Genomic DNA, 24,684 nt, shown 5'->3' with positions numbered 1-24,684 from the left:
TTCCCCTTCCTCCATGATTTAAGTCTGGGGACAGCAGAAAGCAAGGAAACACAAAACGCAGGAACCACCTCTGTCAAACTCAGTGCACATGGAAAGTCAACAGCATGGAAAGGTCCCATCTCTCTCCTCTGGAAGGCCAGACGCATGGGACGGCGGAGGCTCAAATCCAGGAACCAAGAGATCCTGAATCAGGTTTCACATCGCTCTCACTGTTCCAAGGCTGCAGCCACAGAGATCTGCCTGGGTTTATTTTTAGGCACTTCCAGCCATGTGTCTTTTTTCCAGTAATTATGATCAAAGTTGTTCCTGGAAATCAGGAACTCAGGTTCAGCTCCAAGCCAGCACTTCCTGCGTGTAAGATGTCACTCCCAGCAAGGAGCCCAGGGAAGGAAGAAATGACAGATGCTGGCATCACTTTATCATTTTCTACTTTATTACTTCAAATTAACAACCACGATAAAGCTCAAAAAAGTCCAATATTTACACAGGAAAAAAGTACAAAATCCCCCCCAAAGTTCTTCAGGTTTTTTTTTTTGTTTTTTTAAATTACAAAGTAATAAAAAGTTTTGCTCTTTAATTAAAAAAAAAAAAAAGACAGTAAGAGGGGTAAATAAATTAGGAAAAAAAATAGGGAGGAAAAATAAAGTGTTAAATAGAAAGGATAAAAACAAACAAAACAAAGACTAACCCCTCCCTCCCCTCCCTGCCAACAACCCATCGGCTCCACACTACAGTGACAGTGTGTCTGCTACAGGCCATAGGTCGCAGTGGTGATCATTGTGTTTCAAAGCCCCAAGTGCCACGAAGCAGCTTGAGTATTCCTAAATTATATTTAAAAACCAACTAAAGTGGGGGGGGGAAGAGGGAAAGGGAGACAGGTGGGAGAGGGCAGGTAGGGATTGTGCATGTACGGTGGATCTTACTTGGGGTCGCAAGAGGGAAGGAGAGAGCAAGAGCCATCGCTCTGGAAAAACACCCAACTCCAGTTTCTGTGCGCCCCTCTCTTCTCCTCAAGTCCCGCGCTCTCTCCGCAGGAATTAAACCAGGTTTTAATTAAAAATAAAAAATAAAATAGAAAAACCACACACAGCCAGACGAGAAAAAAAGAAGAAAAAATAAAGAGACCCCGCTGCAGGGATGGGAAGTGTATTTGTCCCTGTATTTCAGCTCCAGCCTTCCCATCCTCCATGGGACCAGATGCCTCTCCATCGAGATCCCTCGGCGCATGAGGACCGCTCGGATCAGGGAAGTCCGGCACTTCTCCCAACAGACGAAGAAACAAAGACGCAGAGAAGCCACCCAAGGTAAGGAAGCCCGAGTCAATGATTAGGCTGTTGCCACAATTCCCCTCACAGCTTAAAATTCATTTAATGCTTGAGAAAATAAATTCTGTTATAATAATAATTAAAAAAAATAATAATAAAATCAGACTTTTACCATCAAGTGTGGCTGGAGTCTGATTCCCTCCTGGCCCACAAAGCTCCTGGAAAGAAAAACAACCCAAAACAGAACAACAAAACAAAAAAATCCCACACCCCCACCAGCCCCTGCCCTCAGAAAAACAGGAGAGCAAAGTTAAAATTTGTATGGCTAGAAACCATATGATTTTAAAATAATGATAATAAAAAATGATGAGAAGATATCCCAAGAAGAAGGACAAAACAAATAATAAAACAAAAGAGAGAAACCAAACACCCAGGAGCAGAGGGTCAAGAGAAAGGACTGGGGATAGGGCCCTGCAGGGCTGGGGTAGGGGGAAGCGGAGGTATTCCTGCATGGCTCCCACGTCGTCAGCTCCTCGAGGCGCTGGTGCTGGGGGGACAGAGGCAGCCCCCTCAGAAGCGGCTAACACCAGTGCAGGGGGCACAGCTCGACTCCTCCTCGTTGGCAAAAAAGATATTCTGTCAGGTGGTTTGGGGTTCATTTTTTTTGTTTGTTTTTTGTTGTTGTTGTTTTTGGGGTTTTTTGTTTTTTAAAAGAAAAATACAGTGAAGACACTAGAAAGGGAATAAAATTAAAAAAAAAAAAATAGAAGAGAAAAAGGGAAGGGATATTAGATGAAAAGGCTCTTCTCAGCACTTCCAGTGCCAGCTGGAGTGTAACTAATCAAATCAGCCCCTTCTTCTACACTCCTGCCACCCCTCAGAGTTACATAGCCCAGCTACTGCTGTTTCCTCTACAAGATGCACTTCCCAGCCATGCAAAGCCTCACACACTTGATTACATGCTCAGCACCCTCCTCCCCAACACTATCACGCTGCTTAGAAAAGCCTTCATTAGGAACTAATGAAATCACTTCCTGGCCCAGCACCTTCTTCACCCCCCTTTACCCTCCCTGGAGAAACATAAATGATTTTTACACCCAAAGATAATCCAGCCCCTCAAGGTTTTGGCAGCCAACCTTACTCTTCCCTCTGAAGCCAAGAGAGATCTCAAACTAAGGCAGAGGAAATGTACCAACCCTCCCACATCAATATTACAGCCTTAATCTCATCTTTTATGCCATCAATTCCATCCTTGGGGGTCCCCAGGCACAAGGACAGGCTCACCTAAGCAAACACTGGTCCAGTGGCAATTGCTTTTCACTTCCCAAGGTGATCAAATGGCACACTCGTCTACAAGAGAAAAGGAAAAGCAAGTGAAGGGATGAAGAGAAAGAAAAGGCACCAAAGACACCAAAACAGAGGCTGAACACATCCTTCAGGAGATCCTCCCTCCCAGGAGTTTATGATTCCAGTTCTCCAAACCACTGCAGGCTGGAAGACAACCAGATGAAGGTTTACTCCAAGCCATGCAGACCTAAGATGACAGTAATGAGCATGGCCTCCAGATAATACCTAACTGAAGAGTGAAGGCATAACTTGGTACCAGTCCCCTTCACTAGAAGCTTCAGGCTCATGTCAGTTCTATCAGATCAGGTAAAAACCACCGTGGGGCTCACAGTCTTTCTGGGACACGCAGGCCAAAGCCACGAACCTCACAGCAGGGACTCACCTGTGACGCTGAAATCCGTGACACTTCTTGCCGCCCTGTGAGGTCAGATGAAGAGACATTGGCAGGAGCTCCTCGGTGTAACCTCATGCTGACCTTCCGCTCCCTGTCCACTCTTGAGATCGCTCTGGGGGATGTGTTTCCTGTTGGGGCAAAGAGATGTGAGACAAGATTACTGGTCAATTGTTTTGGTTTCCAACCAACAACCTCCTCCCAGCTCTCCCTCCCCACTCACCAGACTGCTGGATTCGGGAGGTGGGGGTGGAGGCCATGGGCTCAGTGACATTACGAAGACGGTTGGCAGTGGCTCCAGCAGGCGGGCCAGGAGGCAGTGCTCGTGTGGCTGACCCCCGGAGCTGCCCCATCCTCTCTTCGCGCTCGTGTTCTCGCCGCTCCCGATCCATGTCCTCAGGGTTCCGGGCTGCTCCCTGAGGAGAGGGGAAACCCCCACATCACACAGGGCTATCAGGTGGGAGAGACAGCAGCAGCCCCAGACAGAACACACATGGTGCTCCATCACACCAAGCAAGCAGAGCTCCAACCCCAAAACACATCTTCCAGTCCACCAAGAGAGGGACTCATTCTCTTCCATGAAGAAACAGGGAAGACAGCATATAGTACTTCAGCTGTTATTGCAATCCGCCTGTGTCCCACCTCCAACTACAGTTCTCTCCTGAAAAATCATCTCTACCTACCTACAGCTACAGATCCACTGATACATGTGCTCCATCAGACACACTTACTAACACAACAGTAGCAGTATCCCTTTAGTTGGCACCACCAAACAGCTCTGCCTTTTCTCACTCTACCTGGTCCCCTTTCTCAAGGTGCTCGCCAGGGGTAAAGTATAAATGGCAGGTAGTTTCCAACCTTCCCCCCTTATCTTCATGATACAGAAACCAACCCCTGTCCCTCCAGCCCTTTCAGCACACACACTTACAAATTTAAGCATGTTCCAGTCAAAGACATAGTCATAGGAGAAGCCTTGGCGGTGGAAGAGGTTGCGGAAGAGCTGCCGCAGGTACGAGTAGTCAGGTTTATCATCAAACCTCAGTGAACGGCAGAAGTTGAGGTATGTCGAGAACTCAGCTGGAGGGAGCAGAGAACAGTTGGTTGTTGAATGCCACCCAGCCCCCCTTGTACCACTGCAGAGCTGCTGCAGCCTTTCAGCAGTGATGTGCTGGCCCAGGATGGCATAAACACAGAGCCTGCTTATTGCAGTGCTTTGGCCACTGAGAAGACCCCACTCCTATTTTTACCAGAAGAAATGCTCACACTTCTCTTTTTCTGGCTGCTTCTGCAAGTGAGAGGTAGCAAGTCTTGCTCTCTGCTGAAGAATAAGAATGCAGGTCTGAAGAATAGTTGGAGGTGTCCTTGGAAAGCTCCTAGTTCAGTAGCTTGTCTGAAGCAGTGGCCAGCAGCAGACAGCTAGGATGGGCAAGCACATCTGACACTTCCATTGACATTAGCCCAATTTCCACCTACTTTCAGATGACGGAACTTCCTCATCTGGATGTAGTTTCTAATTAATGATTTACTAACCCTCAGTGGATCCCTCTTCCAGATGGTTGTCCAATCTCTCCCTGAATTCCTGTAAAGTTTAAGTATCCACAATATGTTCTGGGAAAGAGTTCCACAGGTCTATTACTGGCTGTATGAAGAACCACACTATTTTGTTTTGAAGCTAGCAGGGTCTCCATTTCTCGTCCAATACAAAAACTCAGGCACCCCAAATAATCAGCTCTCATCCAAACTTCTGGAGGCATAGCAGGAATGTAGACTTTATCATCTCTCTAATCACCTCCTCTTCAGGTTCGAGCTAACTCACTGCTTGTACAAAAAATCACCTCACTTCTGATCACCCTTTTGGCCCTTTCCTGGACCTTAGAACTATAGAATCAACCAGGCTGGAAAAGACCTTTAAGACCATCAAGTCCAACCTTTACCCCAGGACTGCCACCACTAAACTGCATCACTGAAGGCCTTATCTATAGTTTCTGAACACTTCCAGGGACAGTGATTCCACCACTGCCCTGGGCAGCCTGTTCCAATGCCTGACCACCCTTTTGGGGAAGAAATTTTCTCCAGTATCCAGTCTAAACCTGCCCTTGTGCAGCTTGAGGCTGTTATCTCTTGTCATATTGATTGTTATTTGGGAGAAGAGATCAGCCACCTCCTGGCTCCATCCTCCTTTCAGGTAGCTGCAGAGAGCAATAAGGTCCTCCTGAGCCTTCTCTTCTCCAGACTAAACACCCCAGTTCCCTCAGCCATTCCCCATCACACTTGTGCTCCAGGCCCTTCACCAGCTCCATTGCCCTTCTCTGGATCCGCTCCAGAACCTCAATGCCCCTCTTGTAGTGAGGTGCCCAGAACGGAACACAAGATTCGAGGGGCAGCCTCACCAATGCAGAGGACGGGAGGGATGATCACTGTCCTGGCTCTGCTGGCTACGCTATTTCTCATACAAGTGTTTTCTGCCAGGCAGCTTTCCAGCCACTCTTCCCCAAATGTGTTCTATTGCACCCTTTCAGAAACAGTGGAACGGACCAGAGCTGCATAGTGCACTCAAGGTGCAAGTGGACCATGGGTTTACACACACTGCTCAGGTCTCTTCTCTTCCCAAGTAATTCCTAGCACCCAGCAGCCACAAAGTACAGAGTCACCACTTTCACAGAACCACCTATTTTAACTTCAACAGCTCACTGGTGAGCGGCACTGGTCAGCTCAGAGCCTACTGTTTTGCATATGAGGACCAAGCCTTCTCTCGCCTCTTAAGGTATCACTCCACTTTTAATTACAAAGAACTTCATTTGCCACTTCATTGCCCGATTATTTCTGGAGTTCATCAGTTGGCCCTCGTTCTCGTTACCCAGTAAAAACTGAGGACCATTAGCACACCTTCTCACCTAACTATCCACTGCCTTCCAAACCTTTCATAAGGTCCTAAAGATCTCTCTCATCACTCTCTGCACTTAATATCACAGTCTTGACTCTCCACAAAAATATGTTTCCCACTTCTGAAACAGAACTGTATCACTACTGATCTCTTCTTCCCATCACTGGTCTAAGCAGCACATCCTGGTCTTGGGGTACTAGGCTCTACTAGGTACAAGACTCTAAGGGGTTTCAGCAGGAGAGCAAGCCATACATCAGACAAGACAACCATCAAGATCAGAGCACTTACAAGGGTACCCTTTGCAGAGCACCTCGATGGGCGTTGACATCTTTTTCTCACTGATCCTCTCATACTTTTGGCGCTTGGTGGCAGCCTTGAGGCCCTGCCAGGGCAGGGAGCCCAGGTTGAAATACATGAGCACATAGCCCAGGCTCTCCAGGTCATCGCGGCGACTTTGTTCTGCAAGAAAAAGTTACAAAGGCGCAAAGAGTGAGCAGCAACCAAAACTCCTTTGGCAATCACACAGCTTTGGAGGCGAGCACAGAACAAAAGAAACAACCTCTTTCTTTTCTCTGGTAGGTTCCTACGGATAGACAAATTTGTAGAAGACATTCCAGTACAAATTCCTGTGAGGACGTTCATCCTGCAAGAGTTAAAGAGCTTCTCTCCCCACAGAGCCCAACCCACTTCATAAATAAATAATTACTCTGACTACCTCCTTAGACAAGTCTTAATTCACACAAGAATTCAACAGCTTAACAAGTACTGCAGCGACACTGCCTACTTTGCTCTTCCCAGTCCCAGAGGAAGGGCACCTACACTTCTCCACCCAGAATGATACTACACCACTTCACCCTGGGGATTAGTCACAACTGAAGTAGTCACAGAAAGCCAAAGCTAATAGAGGTAAGCCCAACAAACCCTGTCAAACACATCTTCTAATTAACCTGCTGATACTCTTTACACTGGGAAGAAATAGGGAACTAATGACCCCTTCTTGTGGTAAGTAACTGCCGATAGTTTAGAGAAGCCTAACATGCAATGCTGTGCAATGATCTTTCCAGAGAGGTGGCACTTTTCAAGCTGTGGAAGAAACAGGTATGAATACAGAGGTATATTTTCAAAGGTTCCCCTCCAAATGAGGAATGACTGTTTAACTGGCTTCACTGCCAACTCTACTTAGAGCAAGGGTTGCCCTTAATATGCCATTTTATGGGCCCATTTTTAGACACTTATTTGGGAAACAATTGTTTTATTTCATAAACAAAAACATTCCACACTGAACTTAATTCTCTGGAATGACCAAGCCATTTTAAGTTTCAAGATGGAGTTGGTGCAGAACCTCAGCAACTGGAAATGCTGACTGGTTAACTTGTGAAACTCCTCCCAGCAACACCAACATGCTTACAAATTCATCTATAAAAAGGAGCAAGAAGCTCTTTACCCTTCCTCCCCTCTCTCCTCACACCCACCCCCAAAAGAAAACCCACTATTTACATCTTGAGGAGAACAACAACTTCCATAGGTAACAGAGAGGTGAAATATGGCTTGAGGGAGAGTACAGGGGCAGAGGAAAGACTAGAGAGATTCATCTATTATATTAATTTGCTACTGCAGCCCATTTTGCTGGATTCAGTGCCATGTCCTGGAAGATGCTGCAGATTATGTGTTAGTCTGTGGGTTAACTGTCAGTATTAGTTACATGCCACCACCTGCCCCATCCTAAGGCCAGTGGATTATTCCAGCTACCCCTTACTCTGCTAGCTGAGCTGAACCCTAATGAAGGAGTAGCTGTACCATGTCGCAGATCTAGATGTCCAGGTGTACCAACACAAGCTGTGGGCCTTTCTTCCTCCTGCACCTCTCAATCTCCTAGTAGTTTTGAGAACTGGGCTTATCACTGTTACTGAGAGGAGAGGTGCTTTGGGTCAAAGCACACGAAATGCCATAAAAATGCCATGTTCCAAGACAGGTGTAGAGGAGAAAGCAGCCTTGCAGATGCCCAAGAAGTGCCTTATTTCTTCATGCTCAAACTAACAGCATTTTTTGACCTTACTGCCTCAAGTTACCCACTTTAAAGGGGCTAATACTTCCTAATCTTATCAGGCTGCTGCCAAAGATAACTACATGACTGGCTGGAAGATGCTTAGATGCTATGGATGGAGCAGGGAAAAAGAAACCCAGGTCTGCATTTGGCCAAAGGCTGGGATATGTGTAGTCTCAGAGAGCTGCAATTACACACCATATATATCAAATAAATAAAACTAGACAACATTTGATAATGACCTACATCCTGAGACAGAAGGCACGTGGAAATGGAGTCAGAACGCACATCCAGGGCCTGAAAGCAGAGGAGATGAAGGTAACCTCAGTCTTGCCATTTGCCATCCCCTGACTTATATATGCTGTACCTTTAAAGCCTGCAACTATGGGTTCCCTGTCTACAGCATGGTTGTGCTCCTCAGAGGAGTAGGGAAAGGCAGGGACTGAACAAACAAATCAACTCTTTAGGAATAAAACAGGATCTTGCCTCCAAAATCTTGCTTGAACTCCCCACTGCTTAGGGCAGGCTGGACCACACACCTCCACTTGCGTGGAGCACAGCAGCTTTGAGCACAGCTGCCAACCCATCCAGAACAGGATATGCTCTGCAAACATACACCCAGGCACAGTCCTAGTGATTTGGAGAATGCCAGAATGAGACACCTGAGGTTACATAGCCTGAAGTCAGTGGGGGATACTACAAGCTCTTATCAGAGGCAACAAAAGGGGTTACAAAACCAAACTGGGTAGCTTACTAGTATCTATTACATGCATGCAAACACACCCCACCTGTGCCTTAACACAGCAATACGATAGAGAAGAAACAACTGCAAGCACAACACCTCATTTTTAAAACACTGAATGATAAATGCCTGACTGAATCACATCCCCAGTGTCCATTGCCTCAGGTATATGTGGTCACCGTAGCCCACTTAAACAATTTCAGTGAGACTAAACCTAGGAGGAACCTGAAGCATCAGGCTCATGGGTTACAGTTGTCAAGCTACCTCAAAACATTGTAGCTGTCTTTCACCTGTAACCCACACTACCACATCCTGAATTACATCCTTTTTTTTTTGTTTCATCTTCAGTTACTATTACACATCTCCATTTTTATATTTTATAGGCTTGGCCTCATATAGGAACATCCTCAAGACACTAGGTAACACTAGACAGCAAAAGTGGAGTAATTAAAGTGGAGTAATTAGAGTTAGCAAAAAAAAAGTTCACCTTTACACACCAAAGAAATATTATTTAAGATCACTGCTTTCCACTTTTAGAAGCTTGACAATCATTGACTAACTCTCACGGCATCCCTGGGACACGGTGGGGTGGGGGAAGTTATCTATCTCACTTTACAGTTTGAAAAGAGAAAGCAAAACACAAGTGACATGAATGCCTGCCCAGAGCAAGTCAGTCCAGATGCATGATGACCATCCTGACCTGTGTCTCCACATCACACTTCTCTCCGTTTTAGTTCAGTTTCTTGGCTCTCCTGCAGTACATGAGGAACTGCTACATTCATAAGACGCTTTCCTCCCTCCCTCACAAAACCTCTTCCAATAAAAACCAGGAGGTTGCCTCCCCACACAACCCAGCATAACCTCAAACCCAACCCACTCTGCAAGCCATCTCCTGTCAGTTCCCTCCCACTCCCAGGGAGGTTCCCAACCAGCCCACACCCTCACTCCCTTCCCAAAGCAGGGTCCTCAGAAAGAGCTGAATCAGGGGTGAATAGCAAGACAGCAAGATACCTGAGGAAGGCACGGTTGGGCAAAGACAGAAGACTGAGGACTGGCTGCCATAGACAGAAGGTTCATGACAAAACTTGTTTCTTTGCAGCCTCCTGGTCCCCCAGGGCAGTGCTTCCCTCCACTCTGATCCTACCCAAAGGGATGCTGTTCCACCCATGCAGGATTCCCTAGAAATTAGCTGTCTTTGCTGGAGCCAGCCCAATGCAAGCCATCTTAACCAAGCAATGTTTTCCTGACTATATACTTAGATCTGATTTTGCAAATGCTGGCTGGAACTACACTTCCCTTTTCTCTCCCTAGGCATAGCAACAGCCTTGAAGAACACACAAGAATCCAAAATGGGAGACAGAGGGCAAGATGAGCAGAACTTGATGATCCGCACAGCCTACACTGAAACCATGCAGGACTGAATTTGGGCAGGAACTTCCCACCCCCAGTCTCCTGCTATCCAGACAGAGCCCACCAGGCTTCTTTCAAAACTGTCTCATGGGTACCCCTGGGCATCTATTTCAGACTTTACAAGCTCCAGAGGGTGCAAGGGACTCTCATCCCCAGAGCATGTGAAAATTGACTGGAATGCGTGAACCAAAGCCTGTACAGTCTAATGACTCCCCCCCACAGCAAGTCTCCAGCTGTGGAAGCCCTCCCCAATCTCGCCTCCTACTTCTCCCCCTGGTCACTGGGAAAAGAATGCGTTTCCTCCAGACATCGGAATGCCCAACCCTTAGCTTGCACATTCAAATAAAGGCATTTATTCATTTGCTATTCCAGTCACATGAATACCCTGGCACCTGGTTCCTTCCTTCTGCCTAAACCACATTAATGTAGCATTAAGACAGAGAATTTAGTCTCTGAAAAGTCAAAAATTCACAGCGATGGTTTCCATGGCAATGCTGCTAACTCACAAACGTGCTTGTCACACACCCTGTGCCAAGGTCTTGAGAAACAGGAACTCCAGCTGCAACCCCAACACCCCCATCCCCTTTCCTCCAGGCAAGCCATGTAACCTTTATGCCATTCAGGGGAACTACCTACATCATGGAGATAATACACCTGAGACCTGTTGCATAGAGTAGCTCACACCCAGACCTTCCTGAAGCAAAGGCCATGAAGAGAGCAACACCTGTGCTCAGACTGGTGGTGTATGCAACCTGCCCTTGGTTTAGTGTTCAGACATTGTTTGTTCAAGCCAAGCGCCAGTAGCAAAGGGCTAAGTCGGGGTCGGATGAATAATAAAGTCCTTAGAAAACAAAAAAACAACAACCAAAAAACCCAACCAACCCCACAACCAGACATGGAGCCTCCTGTGATCAGTTCAGACAGAGCAGGCACACACAAAAGAATGGACAGACATAGTAGTGAGACTTATTTTGTGCATGTCTCCTTTGGCAGTTACTACGGCTGTGGAAATTTTGACTGAGAATTCAATGGAGAGTCAGTTATATATAAGCAGGTCAAGCCAGAATACAGAAGACCAACTCGAAAAGCTCTACAAGAACTATTTTTACCATGTGGAAGAGGTCAGGATCACAGCCCATTCTCAATGCACAACACTCCTCATTTCGATATAAATAAAGCATTTTCAGTGTAAAGTTATACAGTATGAAGAAAGGAAGGGATTGGGAAACCACTTTATTTTCTGCAGGGCAAGTCTTGACTCCAGATTTCTGAGAAACCATCTGCACGAGGGGAGTTTTCCCTAGGAAGAATGAGGACATGGAATCTTGTGGAAGCTGATAGCTTAAAAGTTGAGTTCCTTGCTCTGTTTTTCAAATTCTCAGCTTATTCATCTCAGAAGGTCTCCCAGAGATGCAAAATGAGCTGCAACCACAGTAGCTACTTTCCTGGGTCCATAGACAGGGCAGCTTCCATGTTTCTGCTCTTCGGATTTGCCAATCAGTAGCAGAACCAAGTCAGCCTGCTCAGAACAGGCCCTACAGTTAACTATGAAAGTCTCACACTGTGGATAAAGTTCAGCAGAAGGAAGACATCACACACCAGAGAGAAGTTTCTGGCCAGGGAACAGAAGAGAAAACTGCATCAGATTCTCACCTCTGTTCCTTGCAGCTACCAAGTGTTATGCATCAAGAGCTCATTCACAAGTCAAGAGTTTGGACAACTTCAGGAAATATAAGGGCAGCAGGTACTAACCTGCACCTGAGACAACAGCCACTGCCTAGTTTTATCTCCTCAGTACTAATCATAGACACTAAAAGCAGAGCCCTACCTCCCTAAAGCTGCCTCACTCATTCTTGTGGTGAACAGATCAGTGTGGTTCACAGACACATCTGTATTTTGAAGGCCTGTGACAATCATTCCTCAATCACAAAACCTGCATGTCCAGGTGGCAGGAAGCCCTTCCCTATTTCAGCTTCTTGTACATTTCCAGCACATGGCTACTACCCCCACACTCAGTGGTGGGGAGCAGGGTATTACAGTGGGCCTGCATTCTTCCAGCTGACAGCTACAGAACAATCACTGATGAAGGCACTTTGGAGTCAACAAGAAAGGTTTCAAATATCCCTGAAGGCTCCATGCCTGTGAATGTCTCCTTTACATAACTAATAAGCCTGCAAGACTTGTGCAAGGCAGAGTTAGGAGCAATATTGCTGGGGAGGCCAGAGCCTTGATTCTAAATAGGGCCACACTGTACTAACCTGTGTACAGACACATACCAGGAGACAATTTCTGCCTTCAGGAGCTCAGAGTGCCACAAAAGGCAGGAGAGGTAACACAGGCCTGAGAGCCAAGTTATTTGGCCACCATCTCAAATCAGGTCAGCAGCACAGCCAGGCACAGAACTCAATCCCCTCCTTCTAGGGACACACTACTTCCCATGGAAAGCCCCACGTGGGGCAACAGCAGGCTCACCAATTCCCAGGTGGGTGTTGATAGAGGCATAACGGGCTGTGCCAGTCAGATTCTTGTTTTCCCGGTAAGGGATGTGCTGGTGGGTCCGGGCGTCTCGGTACTTCTTGGCCAAACCAAAATCAATGATGTATACTAGGTTGCCTTTTTTGCCGAGGCCCATAAGGAAGTTGTCTGGCTTTACATCCCGATGGATGAAGTTCTTGGAATGAATGTACTCAATACGGCTGATCTGGAGGGGAGAATAAAGAAATAAGTAAATAATGAGACAAGCAAGAAGGAAACTTATATCGTAACTGTGTCTGTTAAAAGCAGCACCTTGTCCAGGTCCAGGACACTGGCCTGATAGAGCAGGGAAAGGGATACTTTGCAGAGAGTATCAGAGATGACAGCCAAGGAAAAGACACCCTCTGGGGCAGAAGCATCTGGAGATGGAGAGAGAATTCAACCCCACACACCAGTCCTCAATCTGGGGAGGCCACCATTAGCACCACAAGGAAGGATGGGAAGCAGGTCTGTACAGACTAAAACTCTGAGCTTCAACATTGACACCAGTCAACTTTCAAACAACAGGAAAGGAAGAGGGTCCAAACAGCTACGGGTCTTAAACTCAGGCCATAGGCAGTTGAGTTGAGGTAGGTAGCAATGCCAATCATTCCTCACTGAGGGAAAAGCACCTATGCATTCAACGCTAACACAGGGTGAGCAGCAGGGGACGGAAGGAGGGATGGAGATCAGGAAAAGCCAGCAGTGTCTAGGTCCCATGCCCCTGGCTTCATCAAGAAATAAAAACCCGGCAGCTGGTTACTGCTAAATGGAAAAAGCCTGGGATATAGCAGCTCTTGAGCAGAGGGGATGGGAGGAGAAAAAAAACAAAAAGGCATGGAAAAGGAGAGTAGGCACAAATGCTTCAGAGGAAACTCACCATCTGGTCTGCCAGGAGCAGAACTGTCTTGAGACTAAATTTGCGGGAACAGAAGTTGAAGAGATCTTCCAGGCTGGGCCCCAAGAGCTCCATCACCATCACATTATAGTCCCCCTCTGCTCCACACCACTTAATGGAGGGGATACCCACTGGGGAAAAGAGAAATATTAAGCCCACAGAACTGCTGCATCCCCTGCTAAGAAGATTGTATGTAACAGCAAATCATTTCCTTTCCAAGACCCTCCAGAATAATTTCCTTCTTCAACCACTCCCCCAGCTCCATCCTTTTCTCCCCATCTCACCTCCTCCCTGCATCATCTTGTAGAACTTGCTTTCAATGTGGAGCTGGGGATGCTTGGTTTTGACACATTCCAGTTTGATGGCCACCTCTTCACCAGTTGCAATATTGGCTCCTGCATAGAAATGAGGGTAAAATAAAGATTGTGCAAGCTTCCACTGAAGCTAAACACTTTTAACAAGGCCTGTACAGATGCCAAAAAATCTTAAGACTTGCCCTGAAATTTATTCTGTGACAGAAATGAGAATCAGCCTCTTCAGCTTCACAGTGTTTTCAGCACTGCCATTTGCAAAGGCAAGCCCAGAGGATGGCATATGAATGAAAAACCAACCCTGATCCTGCAGCCAGGTTAGAACAATGTCCTACAATGTGTTAACTGCCTCGTTTTCTCAAAAAGTGCCAGGCTTTGGGAGGTCAGTCTCAACATATCAGCAGTACCTGAACTGAGTGGAAGTTTTAGCTGTCCATGATCATGTACCTATCGCCTGAACCCAAGCAAGCCACCAAGCAATGATATGGAATACCTTTTGCCCAGCAAAATTACTGGTTTCCTCAGGTACATCATGTCGACAGAGCCAATTAGTTCAGGAGGAGACATTGCTAACATTCTCAGCTACCTCCTTTTTTCCGCCACAGCCCTGACTTGATCAATACAGACAAATCCCATCTCTCCAGCTTCTCCCCTCTCCCGAGGGCTTTAATATTACCTTTATGCTTTGCCAACGCAGACACATTTGCTACACCTCAAGTTAGAAGCATGAAAAGTAAACTGAATCCGATACCAAATCAAGCTACTCAGACACCTTTGTTGAAGGTAGTGCTAAATAGTTTGCAATGACACAAAACCACCTGACACGCTGTCTTTCTGAAAAGAAAGCTGAGCTGTCAGCCATGAAAGCTAGCACTCTAGTCCCAAAGTGCACTGTCAAAGGAGGAACAAGCTGGTCTTTCTCTTGTACTAGCTGAGAGTATTCCAGATGTTTCACACCATCCTAAAATGGAAAGAATGAAGATCTGTACACAGGTCATGGGAATGACACTCAGGACTTGCTTCTCTCTCCCCCTCCATGCTTGCCTCATACACACAGAGAAGCCCTTCCTCATACCTGAAACTAGTGAAAGTTGCACTCAAACACAAATTGGAGAGCATCTCTGATCATGAGGAGCTTATGAACACTGTCATGAAATAAACTACTCCAGAACATACGTGGCAAACATGAGCTGGAGTTAAAGGTGATGTTTTGCAGATAAACCATTGCTAGTTTAGTGGGTCGGGTTAATTTGTGCTCCTGATCCCTGTGATAAGACTTTCAGAGTACACAAGGACAGCTGCAGATAGATCTCTCCACCCATCACCTCGAGCCAGGGACTAAAGAGAAAAAGGGAATGTTGACACAACTGGATCCATTTTCCCCTCTGGATCCTAAGGAGATCCATCGCCTGTTGAACTGTTCTGGCTTGTAAACAAAGTTAGCCAAGAGCTGCCTGCTAGCAAAAAAGACGTCATCTAGATACTACAGCGCCGGGTCGAGACAGACAAGCTGTTAGGAATTTGTAAGAGAGGAACAAAAACCATCAGGGCCTAGAGGGATTGATTTACTAAGAAAGATTAAAAGAGCTAAATATGTAACATAGACAAGACATACAACTAAGAAGGGTGGGGAGGAAGAATGGGACATGACAACAGTCTGCAAGTATTTGAAGGCTGTAAACACTAAGGAGGGAGAGGAATTATTTAGGGTGCTCTGAGGGAGGGAAGAAGAAGCAATGGGATGAATTTAATACAGGTTTTTACTCAAGATCCATGAGCAGGGAAAGGGAAAAGGCCATCCTGAGAGCTAGAGCCACTTTTCCAATGATAACTTTACGAAAGATGCTGGCATTTTTCACTTAGAAACTGGTGGCCAGCAAAACAAGTCTGTACATTCGCTTCACTCCGTCACAGGACCCTTCTTACAAGCATCAGGAGTGCAAGAAGGAAAAGAGCAGGACAAGGGTCTCTGATCACAGTAAGAATGTTACCTGCACTAGTATCTACCTTTAAAATTAGTGTTCAGTCACTAGCCCTCATTCAACATGGCAACAGCCAGGACATCCAAAAAATAATAGCACTTCCTTCACATCTTTTTCCCCTGCCTTTGTGAAGACTTTCCTCCAAATCCCCTGCAGCAGCTCACTTGTCCAGTCCCTGAGGGGATTTTTCCCTCTCCTAATCCATCTGCTGACACACAAGCAATGATGAGTCTTGCTGACTTTCAACAGCAGTAGCATTAGCACTTTGAATGAAACCTACTCCCCCCAGAAGTTGAACAGTAGAAAGATGAATGAGTTCTCATCTCCACATTACCCTGTGTGTTTAGGAAGATGATGATACATTCAACTACTAGGCTGTTTGCAGGTGGGCCATGTTATCTGTGAGCATGTAAGGCAGGAAAAGGGACAGGAGGGGTAAGCATCACCTTAAGATTCTGCAAAATGTGAATATACTATTCAAATGACCAACATGGACTTCAGCCCCACACTTCCCATAGCCCAAACACAGGTGTTAGTCTCCTAGGGGAAAAAAACAACAACCCCATGACCTCGAATGGCGAAAACAGGACCAACGAGGAGATACTCTTTGCTCAGGGGGTCACCAACTGAACACTCACAAAGCTTCCCAAGCCCCACTGTGGCTTCAGGTTGCTCCCTCTATCATTTCTTGGCTAGAGATCTACCCAGACTGAGGCTGCCACAAGCGAGGAAGGAATTCAAGGGAAGGAGTCCCTCAGATCCTTTGTTCCATGCTTTAACCACCATCTTTTTTAAAGATACAAGTACAAAAGCAACAGTTCTCTGTTCCCTTTCCAGAGTGGCAAGCATCACGTTTCAGACAAATGCAGCAGAGCCTGCCTAGCTTCAGCCACTCGAGAGACGCATGTAGGATTGGGGATAATTCCTTACATCCACCCCCAGTCTCGCTCCGCTGTGGGGGCTGCACAAATTCAACTCATTCATCACAAGCTGTTTGAAACGGAGCCCCGGGGACAGAAGATGTCACTGGCTAAACAGGATCTTTTCAGCGTGGAAGCCTTGCTGCATGTCTGATACAATAAACACCGCCCTCCCTGCACATCCGGCGAGCCAAAAGGCACAGCCCTCCCGCTCTCCCCATTGCTCACTCTCCTCCCTACAGCTCCGAGAAGGAAGAATGGAGGGCTGGGAACAGATGGAAGAAGTCAGATAGGGCGAGAGAGAGTTAACAAGCCAGGAAACAAAGGGAAGGCACTCCCCTCCCAGCAAAGGAGGAGCCTGCCACCAGGAACTGTCCCCAGTCAGCGCAGGTCCCAGCATGCTTTGTCTGCCCAGCTTTTCTCCACCACCAATGTGCATCCTGGCCTGACAATTTTCACCGTGTCCAGCAACCCTGCCCTGCCTCATGGCCTATACCTCCAACAAAGCACCTCTCTGATGGCACAAAGGTCTCAGCAATTCCTCTGCAATTCGGGTTTTGCTCTTCTGAATGAGCATTTTTAGAGACAAATGGGCTAGCCAAGGCTCAATCTCATTTCCTACCTTCCCACGCCAACATGGGGAGGATACCCCCCCAGCACATCCATCCCCACAAGGTAGGGCATGGAAGTAAAGCACTGTGCTTTAAACCCAAGATGAGAATTAGCAGGAGTCCATCCTTTGTGTCTGCCCATGTACAATTTCACATTTTCTTCTGTCAGGAAAACCCCAAAACAAATCCCAAAGAACATAGCAAACAGTACTCACTGGTCACAGAGGTGAAGCTACTAACATCCTGAAAGAAAGAAGCTAGAGATTAACTGTGCAGCCCATGCTTATCTACAGGGACAAGGCTTGTCTGTCCCTGCTCTATCTCTGCACTAATACTGAGGCAACCGTGAGGTGAATCTGGTGTGGGAGAGAAGTCCTCATGAATGAGTCCCTCTGTCTCAGAACAGGCCGTGAGAGGATACCATGAGCACAAGCGTCCTCCAGACACACCAGAGACTCCATGCCCGATCCCTCCAGGCTGGGGAGTCACCCAGGCTCCAACAAGTCTCGCTATCACTGCTTCAAAACACACTGGCTTGCACCTCAATGAACATCACAAGGGCTTTGATACTGCATTCAAGTAACTTGGTTTAACTTGGCAGTTGGAGGCATCCCACTGTGCTCACCAAGCCAGGAAAGCACTGGGGCTTCCTCTGCCTCTCATGCTGTTTGGTTACAGGCAATGCAGGCACAACCCCTTCCACTTCATTTCCATGCCCCCCCCCCGCACAGGTGGAAGATCTGTTACATGATAGAGGAATACAGTCTCAGGCCTCATCATTTAATACCTCCCTTCTTTCTCCACATGTACCCCAGATGTTTTGGCAAGATCCAATGTCCTAGTATAAGACAGTACAGGGTCTGGAAGGCTTCAAGCATTAGCATAGGTAGAAAATGCTGTGTCTGGGCTATCATTCCTCAATCCCTAGCACCTGGAGATTAAAATCACTGTCACCCAAGTCACTAACTGGCTGGAGGGCCACAGAAGAGTGGCATACAGGAGTAGGCTGCAGCAAAGGCAGCACACAGTGGAACTGGGATCTCAGATCCATTATTTATCATCTTCGTTCACACTCTGGATAAAGGTGGCAACAAAGCCTATTACTGATGATTCCCACAGGATACTTAATCAAGAGAGGCTGCCAACACCAATCAAGAGAGAATAATAAAACAAGAGGGAACTGGAGATAAAAGCCAGAGGTAGAAAACAGAAAGTGATCTACAAACACAGGGAAAAGTAATATGAACTAGAGGTATTCAGTGAAAGGAACTTGGAGACGGTTGGAAAAATGTTGCAGATCCTGGAAGAGATGTCCTACAATACAGCTGACTGTGCACTAAGGCCAATTCTGCAATCTGATACAGTGTTGGTAATGGGGGAAGCCAAGGAGACCCAAAGCAGTCTATACAGAAGCATCACATTACAGATCACCCAAGGGTAGCCCTTCAGTGCCAGGCACTGGGAATGCCACATCTCGAATGCTGTGTAGGCTCCAAGCTGCTCACCAGATGGACAAACAGGGAAAAACTGAAGGACCAGCAAGAGTGAGGAGCAGTGGAGGTACTGGGAAGCAAAATTCAACTTAACTGAGAAATTAATAGTCAAGGAGCACACAATGACCACCTGTAAGGACCCAAAGGGCACAAACACCAAGAAAGGAGAGGGCCATCACTCTGCTGGCCTGCAGGACTACAGCTAAACAGGTAGTGGTGAGAAATAGATGACAGATAGAGCCACACCAGCTCTCATGAAGTGATTGATCAGGCTACTGGGTAGTCTCTCCAATCTGGCCCCACATGGTCTGAGCCAATAAAAACACCAGTAGGCAAAGCATCAGGGCACATATCTACATGTCAGCATGCTGGCTTGGGAGAACTTCTCCCCAAGTGACCTGCCATTATAACAGGAAACCCAGCGCCTCATGGGCTCTGTCCATTGAGCTCCCAGCTCAGGTCATTCTAGACATTAACTAAATCCCATTACAGACACAACTGATCTGGGCCTCAGCACTTTAACCAGGCCAGCCTCTCTGACCTGTTTTGTACCTCCTGGTCTCACACCATTTTCTCACAGTTGCTGGACCACCTCTTCCACTACCAATCTTCCCAAAACTTTACTCCTTTTACCCTGACAGAACAGCCATCTCCTCCCTTTCCACCACCCACTCTTTACAGAGTTTATATTCGCACACACCGAAGCTCAAGAAAAGGAAGAGAGCTGGAATTGGGTGTATGACAAATATGCCCTGAATAGTTCAAATCTAAATCAGTCTGACCAAATAACACAGTGTATCCAATACTTGCAAGGCAAAGCTGAGCTCATCCCACTTTCTTTGCCACCAGGAACCAGGAACCGGCAGCAACTAGCATGTATTCCTGGAAGCTCTTTGTCTCTGCACCACCTCCAACCTTACATGGTGCCCACAAATACCAACAGGCAAGAAAAACAACCCCAAAACAATGATGTAATTGAGAAAAACAACCTTTCAGGTGGACGGACAGACTCACTCACACTCACCTAGGTAAATGTCCCCAAAGGAGCCACTGCCAATCTTTCTGCCCAGCCGGTATTTGTTCCCCACTCGAAGCTCCATGGTTCGGTCGTGCTGAGAAAAGAAGCACAGAAATTGCGGCGTCAGAGCAGAAACAGGAAGTGAATCATGTAAAACTAGAGAAGAGACTTCCCCACTTCACCCAGAGGCTGGGTACACTTTTTAATCTTGAAATACTTCACCTTCTACCCAGCCTATCACCTCTCCTGACCTCCTGTATGTCCAGGGACAGCATGAGCTAGAAATGCTACAGGAACATGCTCCATTCAAGCGTGTTTTCCATGTTCTCATTATGGCAATAAAGGAGGGTTGAATCTCTTCCCCACCATTTTGTTCAGACACTTGGGGGAAGGGGAAAGGGAGGGCCCAGGAAATCCCTCCTAAGAAGGTTTCAGCAGGTGATACTACTGTGAAGAGAGACGCTCCTTGTAATCTACAGTACCTGGCACCACGACAGTGGTAACTTTCTGAGACACCAAAAGGAACAGGCATAATAAACCCTATGAGAAGGAGTGCTCTCTGGCCCAGCCCCAGATCAGCACCTCAGTGGTGGTGAAGCACAGGACCCAAGGGCTGCAAGACAGACTGCCAGGAGCAAGCGACTCCATTGCTTCTAGGTGGGGGCCAGCACATGGGACTGGGAGGAGACATCTCGCTGAACTGCACCCTTCGAGGCACGCACTGACTAAGAATGCCACTTGCTTATCTCCAAACACTTCTGCTGATGGGATCACTGCCTCCTTCGGTCTACCTGAGCTGCTCCATCTCTGTTGCCTACCTAGGTGTGCCAGCAGTTTGGTTTTAGCAGCTCGGGCCTTTCCTCGTCCCTTCACCCAAGGTGATTAGCTAACCCTTTGACCTGCTACACCCCATCAACATGCCCAGGCTTAGCTTACTCCCTTTCCACATAAAACCAACTAGGAGGAAGGACCACAGCCACGGAGTTCTCCCTGCCAACCTCAACTTCTGCTGCAGCACCTCAGCCAAACAGTTCCAACAGTTTCCCCCATAACAGCGCCCATTCCCTCACGCCTTCCATGGCCATCAACTTGTTCTAGGAACCGCAGCTCTTCCCAAGATAGCAAACACATCTCCTCTTGGAGGGATTTGCTACACTCCTAATTTATGCAATGCCACATTATTAGCGTACAAAATGCAGACACAGAGCCTGCTGGGGACAGGAAAGGTGAGGAATGATTCATGTTTTCTCAAGTAGGTGAGAGGAACTTTCCCTTGCTGAAGCTGGTGGGAAGGAAGGAAGGGAGGAAAGAAAGAAAGAAGGGAGGGAGAGAGGAATAGCCTTCTGAGACACAAGCACAAAAAAATAATCCCAGCTATAGGATTCTGAGCACACTATAAACCCAGAGCTGCTTCTCCTGCCCCAGGAGATGAGATTACAGAAAGAGGAATGGACGGGCTGCAGAGACATACAGGGAAATAATCCTATCAAGGCATTCAGGGGACATTGTGAACCCTGAAAGCAGAGCTTCAGTCACCAGAAACCACACACAAAACACTTAACGAGGTGGAGTCCCTTCACCTAGTATTTACTTATGCATGTGGGTTTCTGTGCGCCTAAAGTCTACAAACCCCTGTGGTTATTTCTGACTTTCTTACTACAAGGAATGTAGGCAGAGCCTTGGGAACCAAAGCAGGAGGCAGGCGTACCTGGGTGAGGGTGCAGCAAACAGACATGATTTTTATCCGCTGCCTGCTGTTCTGTATAACCACATTAACATCCATCTGACTTGCTTACACTCCTACTCCAATAAACGATCAAAGGTCTGTGTCCCCAGGAACCCGTCACACCACTGTCAGGAAGACAGCTCTCCAACCTCCTTCCGTCATGGCCTGCGAACCCTGAGCACTTCCACTCCAGTCCAACTCCCAGCCGGGTGAGTCTCTACAAGCTGCACAGACCCACGACAGTAGGTAGCAAGCCCTGGCGCGGGGTCTTCTGTGCACCATGGAGCAGCAGTTACTGCTGTACAACACCACAGTCCCAAGCCTAACTGTGGTCCCACCCTTCTGGGACAGGCAGGAGCCAGGTTAGGAAGGGTTACTCGCCCAAGGAGGCAGCAGCCCTTCTAGCTGATTAAGCAACAGGCTCCAAAGGGGAATCTAAAAAATGCTCCAGGGTGAGGTGGTGGAAGCGGGAAGCAGGATAATGGAGTGAAAAATCATGGTCTCCAACAGCTGTCATTTTGCCTTATCTCCCCCCCAACACACACACACAAGTGTGCTTAGAAAACCAGGGTGGAGCAGGACAGACAGAGAGCAACAGCCTGGATTTATGGTAAGGGGGCAGGGCACACATCTCACCCCCCCCCACAACTGCTCCAGGAGTTCGAACATCGATCACATTTGCTTTTACTTCACACAGATACACCCACCAGCTACAGCTTCCACCCTTATCATCTGATCTTCAGGTCTACTATTACGAGAAGAAAGAAATTTACATCTAAAATTCGTATTATTATATATAGAATTTACGGTAGTCTTCCTATATTATTTATACTTGTACAATAGTCATCCCTCCCTCAAGCCCTCCCCCCCAGCAGGTTTAACACCCCCCCCCCCCCCCCGACCTGTCACCCTTCCTGCTCTCTCCAGCCAAAGCAGCATTCCCAGGGGCTTCAGGGCAATCATTTAGTTAAACCATTTAGTTTTCCATATGGGATTAACACACATACAACCTCAAAGCGAGTGTGTGCTCTGCAGGAGCGTTTGCATACGTGAATAGCCAACATTACACAGACACCTACAATATACTACACAGCCTCAAAAAAACCCACAAAAAAACCAACCCTACTATCCAGCCACCAGCACTGCTTCCACACACACACCATTTTGCACCAATCCCCTTTTATATAACATAAAATACCCACGTACAGGCACAAAGGCCATTATATAAACACACGATAAGAGTTGATCTCGCACTGCTGTGCCAGCGCCGATGGCAACCGAAGACACAGAGACCACTGGAGGTGGTGGGGGTACAGGGGGCACACACAGGACAGGAGGGCCACCTCAGTGCCATCTGAGGGGGTCGGGAGTGAGAAGATGCCTTGGCTACCAAAAGCCACACAAAACCAATCCCACAGCTCCATAATGGAGGTTGCCGAGCCCAGCACCTCTCCAGCGTTCAGTGGAAGTGTGGCAAGTGGGGGCTGCTTTGCTCGTAGACCATAAAGACTTTACATGGCTTTTTGTGTGTGTGTATGTGTGAAGGGAATAAAGGAAGAGGCTGGCAAAGCAGTAATTTTAACTGGCCAAAATAAAAACGGGAAGAAGAAAAAATACGTTTTGATTGCAAGGCAAAACACCAAACCCCTCCAGACCCTTTCCCACTTACAAAAAAGCAGCAAATTAGATGGGGAGGAGAAAGGGAGAGGGGGGTACAAACCCCATGTACAGGGCATTTGGACTACATCCGAGGGTGAAAGAGCCACAACAGGAAAACAGAAAAAGGGGACAAAAAAATGATCATAATAATAAATATATCCCTTACACCCCCACCCCCTACAGGCAAAACACTACGCGAAGGCAGCCTTACCAGGGCTGTTATTTTTCCGGGTAGGTAACAAAAAGCAGCCACCCCCGGGAACGGCGCTGAACTTCTCGCCGTTCCGCATCCCCCCACCCCCCCTGCGGCCCCCGACCCCCGACCCCCGGCACACCCCGCACAAAAGGAACACCGAGCCCCCTCTAAACGCACCACCCCACCCCCCGAAACAGGCGTTGAGAGGCGCTGGGGACGGAGACAACGAGCATCAGTGAGCAGGAGGGTGGGGGGGGTTAAAGCACCCATGGGGCGGACCCCCACAGGGACCCCCGCTGCCCCTCGCAGAGAACGGCACCGACCCCCCTCCCCGCTCACCCCGGGCCTGCCGGCAGGGCCCGGCAGGGGGAAGAACAGGAAGAAAGGGGAGAAGGGGGGCACCCCCTCCCCAAATTCGCCGCTACCGGAGGAGGCTACCCCCTCCCCACGTTCCCACAAAGGGGCTTTTGTCCCCCGCTGCCCCCCCCCCGAGCCCAGCGCATCGCGCCCTGCCCTCCGCTCCCCGCCCCCTCCCCCTCCCTCCGCGCACACAAAGAGCCGGAGGGGCCGCCTTTCCCCCGGGGTTTGCGCCCCAAGATGGAGGCGGGCGCCCCCCATACCCACCCTGACGGGAAGGGGGCCGTGTGGGGATGCTGCTCCGCCGGCTGTCAGGGGGCCAGGCGGCCGCGGCGGGGAGGATGACGGAGGATTGGGGAGGGCTGGTGGCGGCCGTGCCCGGCGCGTCCCTCCTTCGCTCAGCTCGGCTCAGCTCGGCTGGCTCAGAGCGGCGCGGCGCTGCCTGCCGCCTCCCGCCCGCTCGCCGTCTCTCCAGCCGGCGTGTGCTCGGCACAGCCCGGCGCTCACCCAGTTTCCATTGAGCCCCGGAGCCAAACCCACTGATGTCACCCAGCGCAGCGCAGCCCCGACCCTCCTCCTCCTCCACCTCCGCCCGCCGTTAAAGGCGCCGCAGCCCGCCGTCGTTCCCGCTGCCCTCCCTCAGCGCCGGCGAGGGGGAGGCTTACCCTATACACGAGGTGTGTTTGGGGGGACGCTTCTACACAGCGGCCTATGGGCGCCCCACTGAAGGTTTCTCCTCAGCAGGGCACTGAGGGGGAGAGTGGGGCAGCAACCCACACATGGCACCCTACTGTGGTGGGGGTGGCCCCAGTATGGTGCCATTGCCACCACAGCAGGGTCATGGGCCCAAGTCCTCCATGGGGATGCTCACACAAGGGCAATGGGTCTCATCGTGATGGTGGCAGATGCCAAGCAG

At 48.4% G+C, this 24,684-nt stretch overlaps 1 protein-coding gene across 1 annotated transcript; it reads right to left on the bottom strand.

The window, feature by feature from the left end:
• Positions 1-411: 411 nt before the first annotated feature.
• Positions 412-24,323, bottom strand: CSNK1E (casein kinase 1 epsilon). The gene is made up of 11 exons (XM_061363600.1): positions 24,036-24,323; positions 19,837-19,924; positions 13,780-13,890; positions 13,478-13,626; positions 12,556-12,784; positions 6,176-6,346; positions 3,932-4,080; positions 3,227-3,419; positions 2,995-3,134; positions 2,550-2,615; positions 412-1,997 (listed from the first exon to the last, which is right to left on the bottom strand). Exons 2-10 carry the CDS (start codon positions 19,910-19,912, stop codon positions 2,583-2,585), a joined length of 1,251 nt encoding a protein of 416 aa, XP_061219584.1. The 5' UTR covers positions 19,913-19,924; positions 24,036-24,323; the 3' UTR covers positions 412-1,997; positions 2,550-2,582.
• Positions 24,324-24,684: the final 361 nt, after the last annotated feature.

Source organism: Neopsephotus bourkii, unplaced genomic scaffold, assembly GCF_033783945.1.
Source record: "Neopsephotus bourkii isolate Nb327-2 ecotype Australia unplaced genomic scaffold, CSIRO-AGI_Nbou_v1 NB_107, whole genome shotgun sequence".
Lineage (NCBI taxonomy): Eukaryota > Metazoa > Chordata > Aves > Psittaciformes > Psittacidae > Neopsephotus > Neopsephotus bourkii.
Note: the sequence above shows the minus strand (reverse complement) of the source record. Positions and strands in the feature narration are given on the sequence as shown.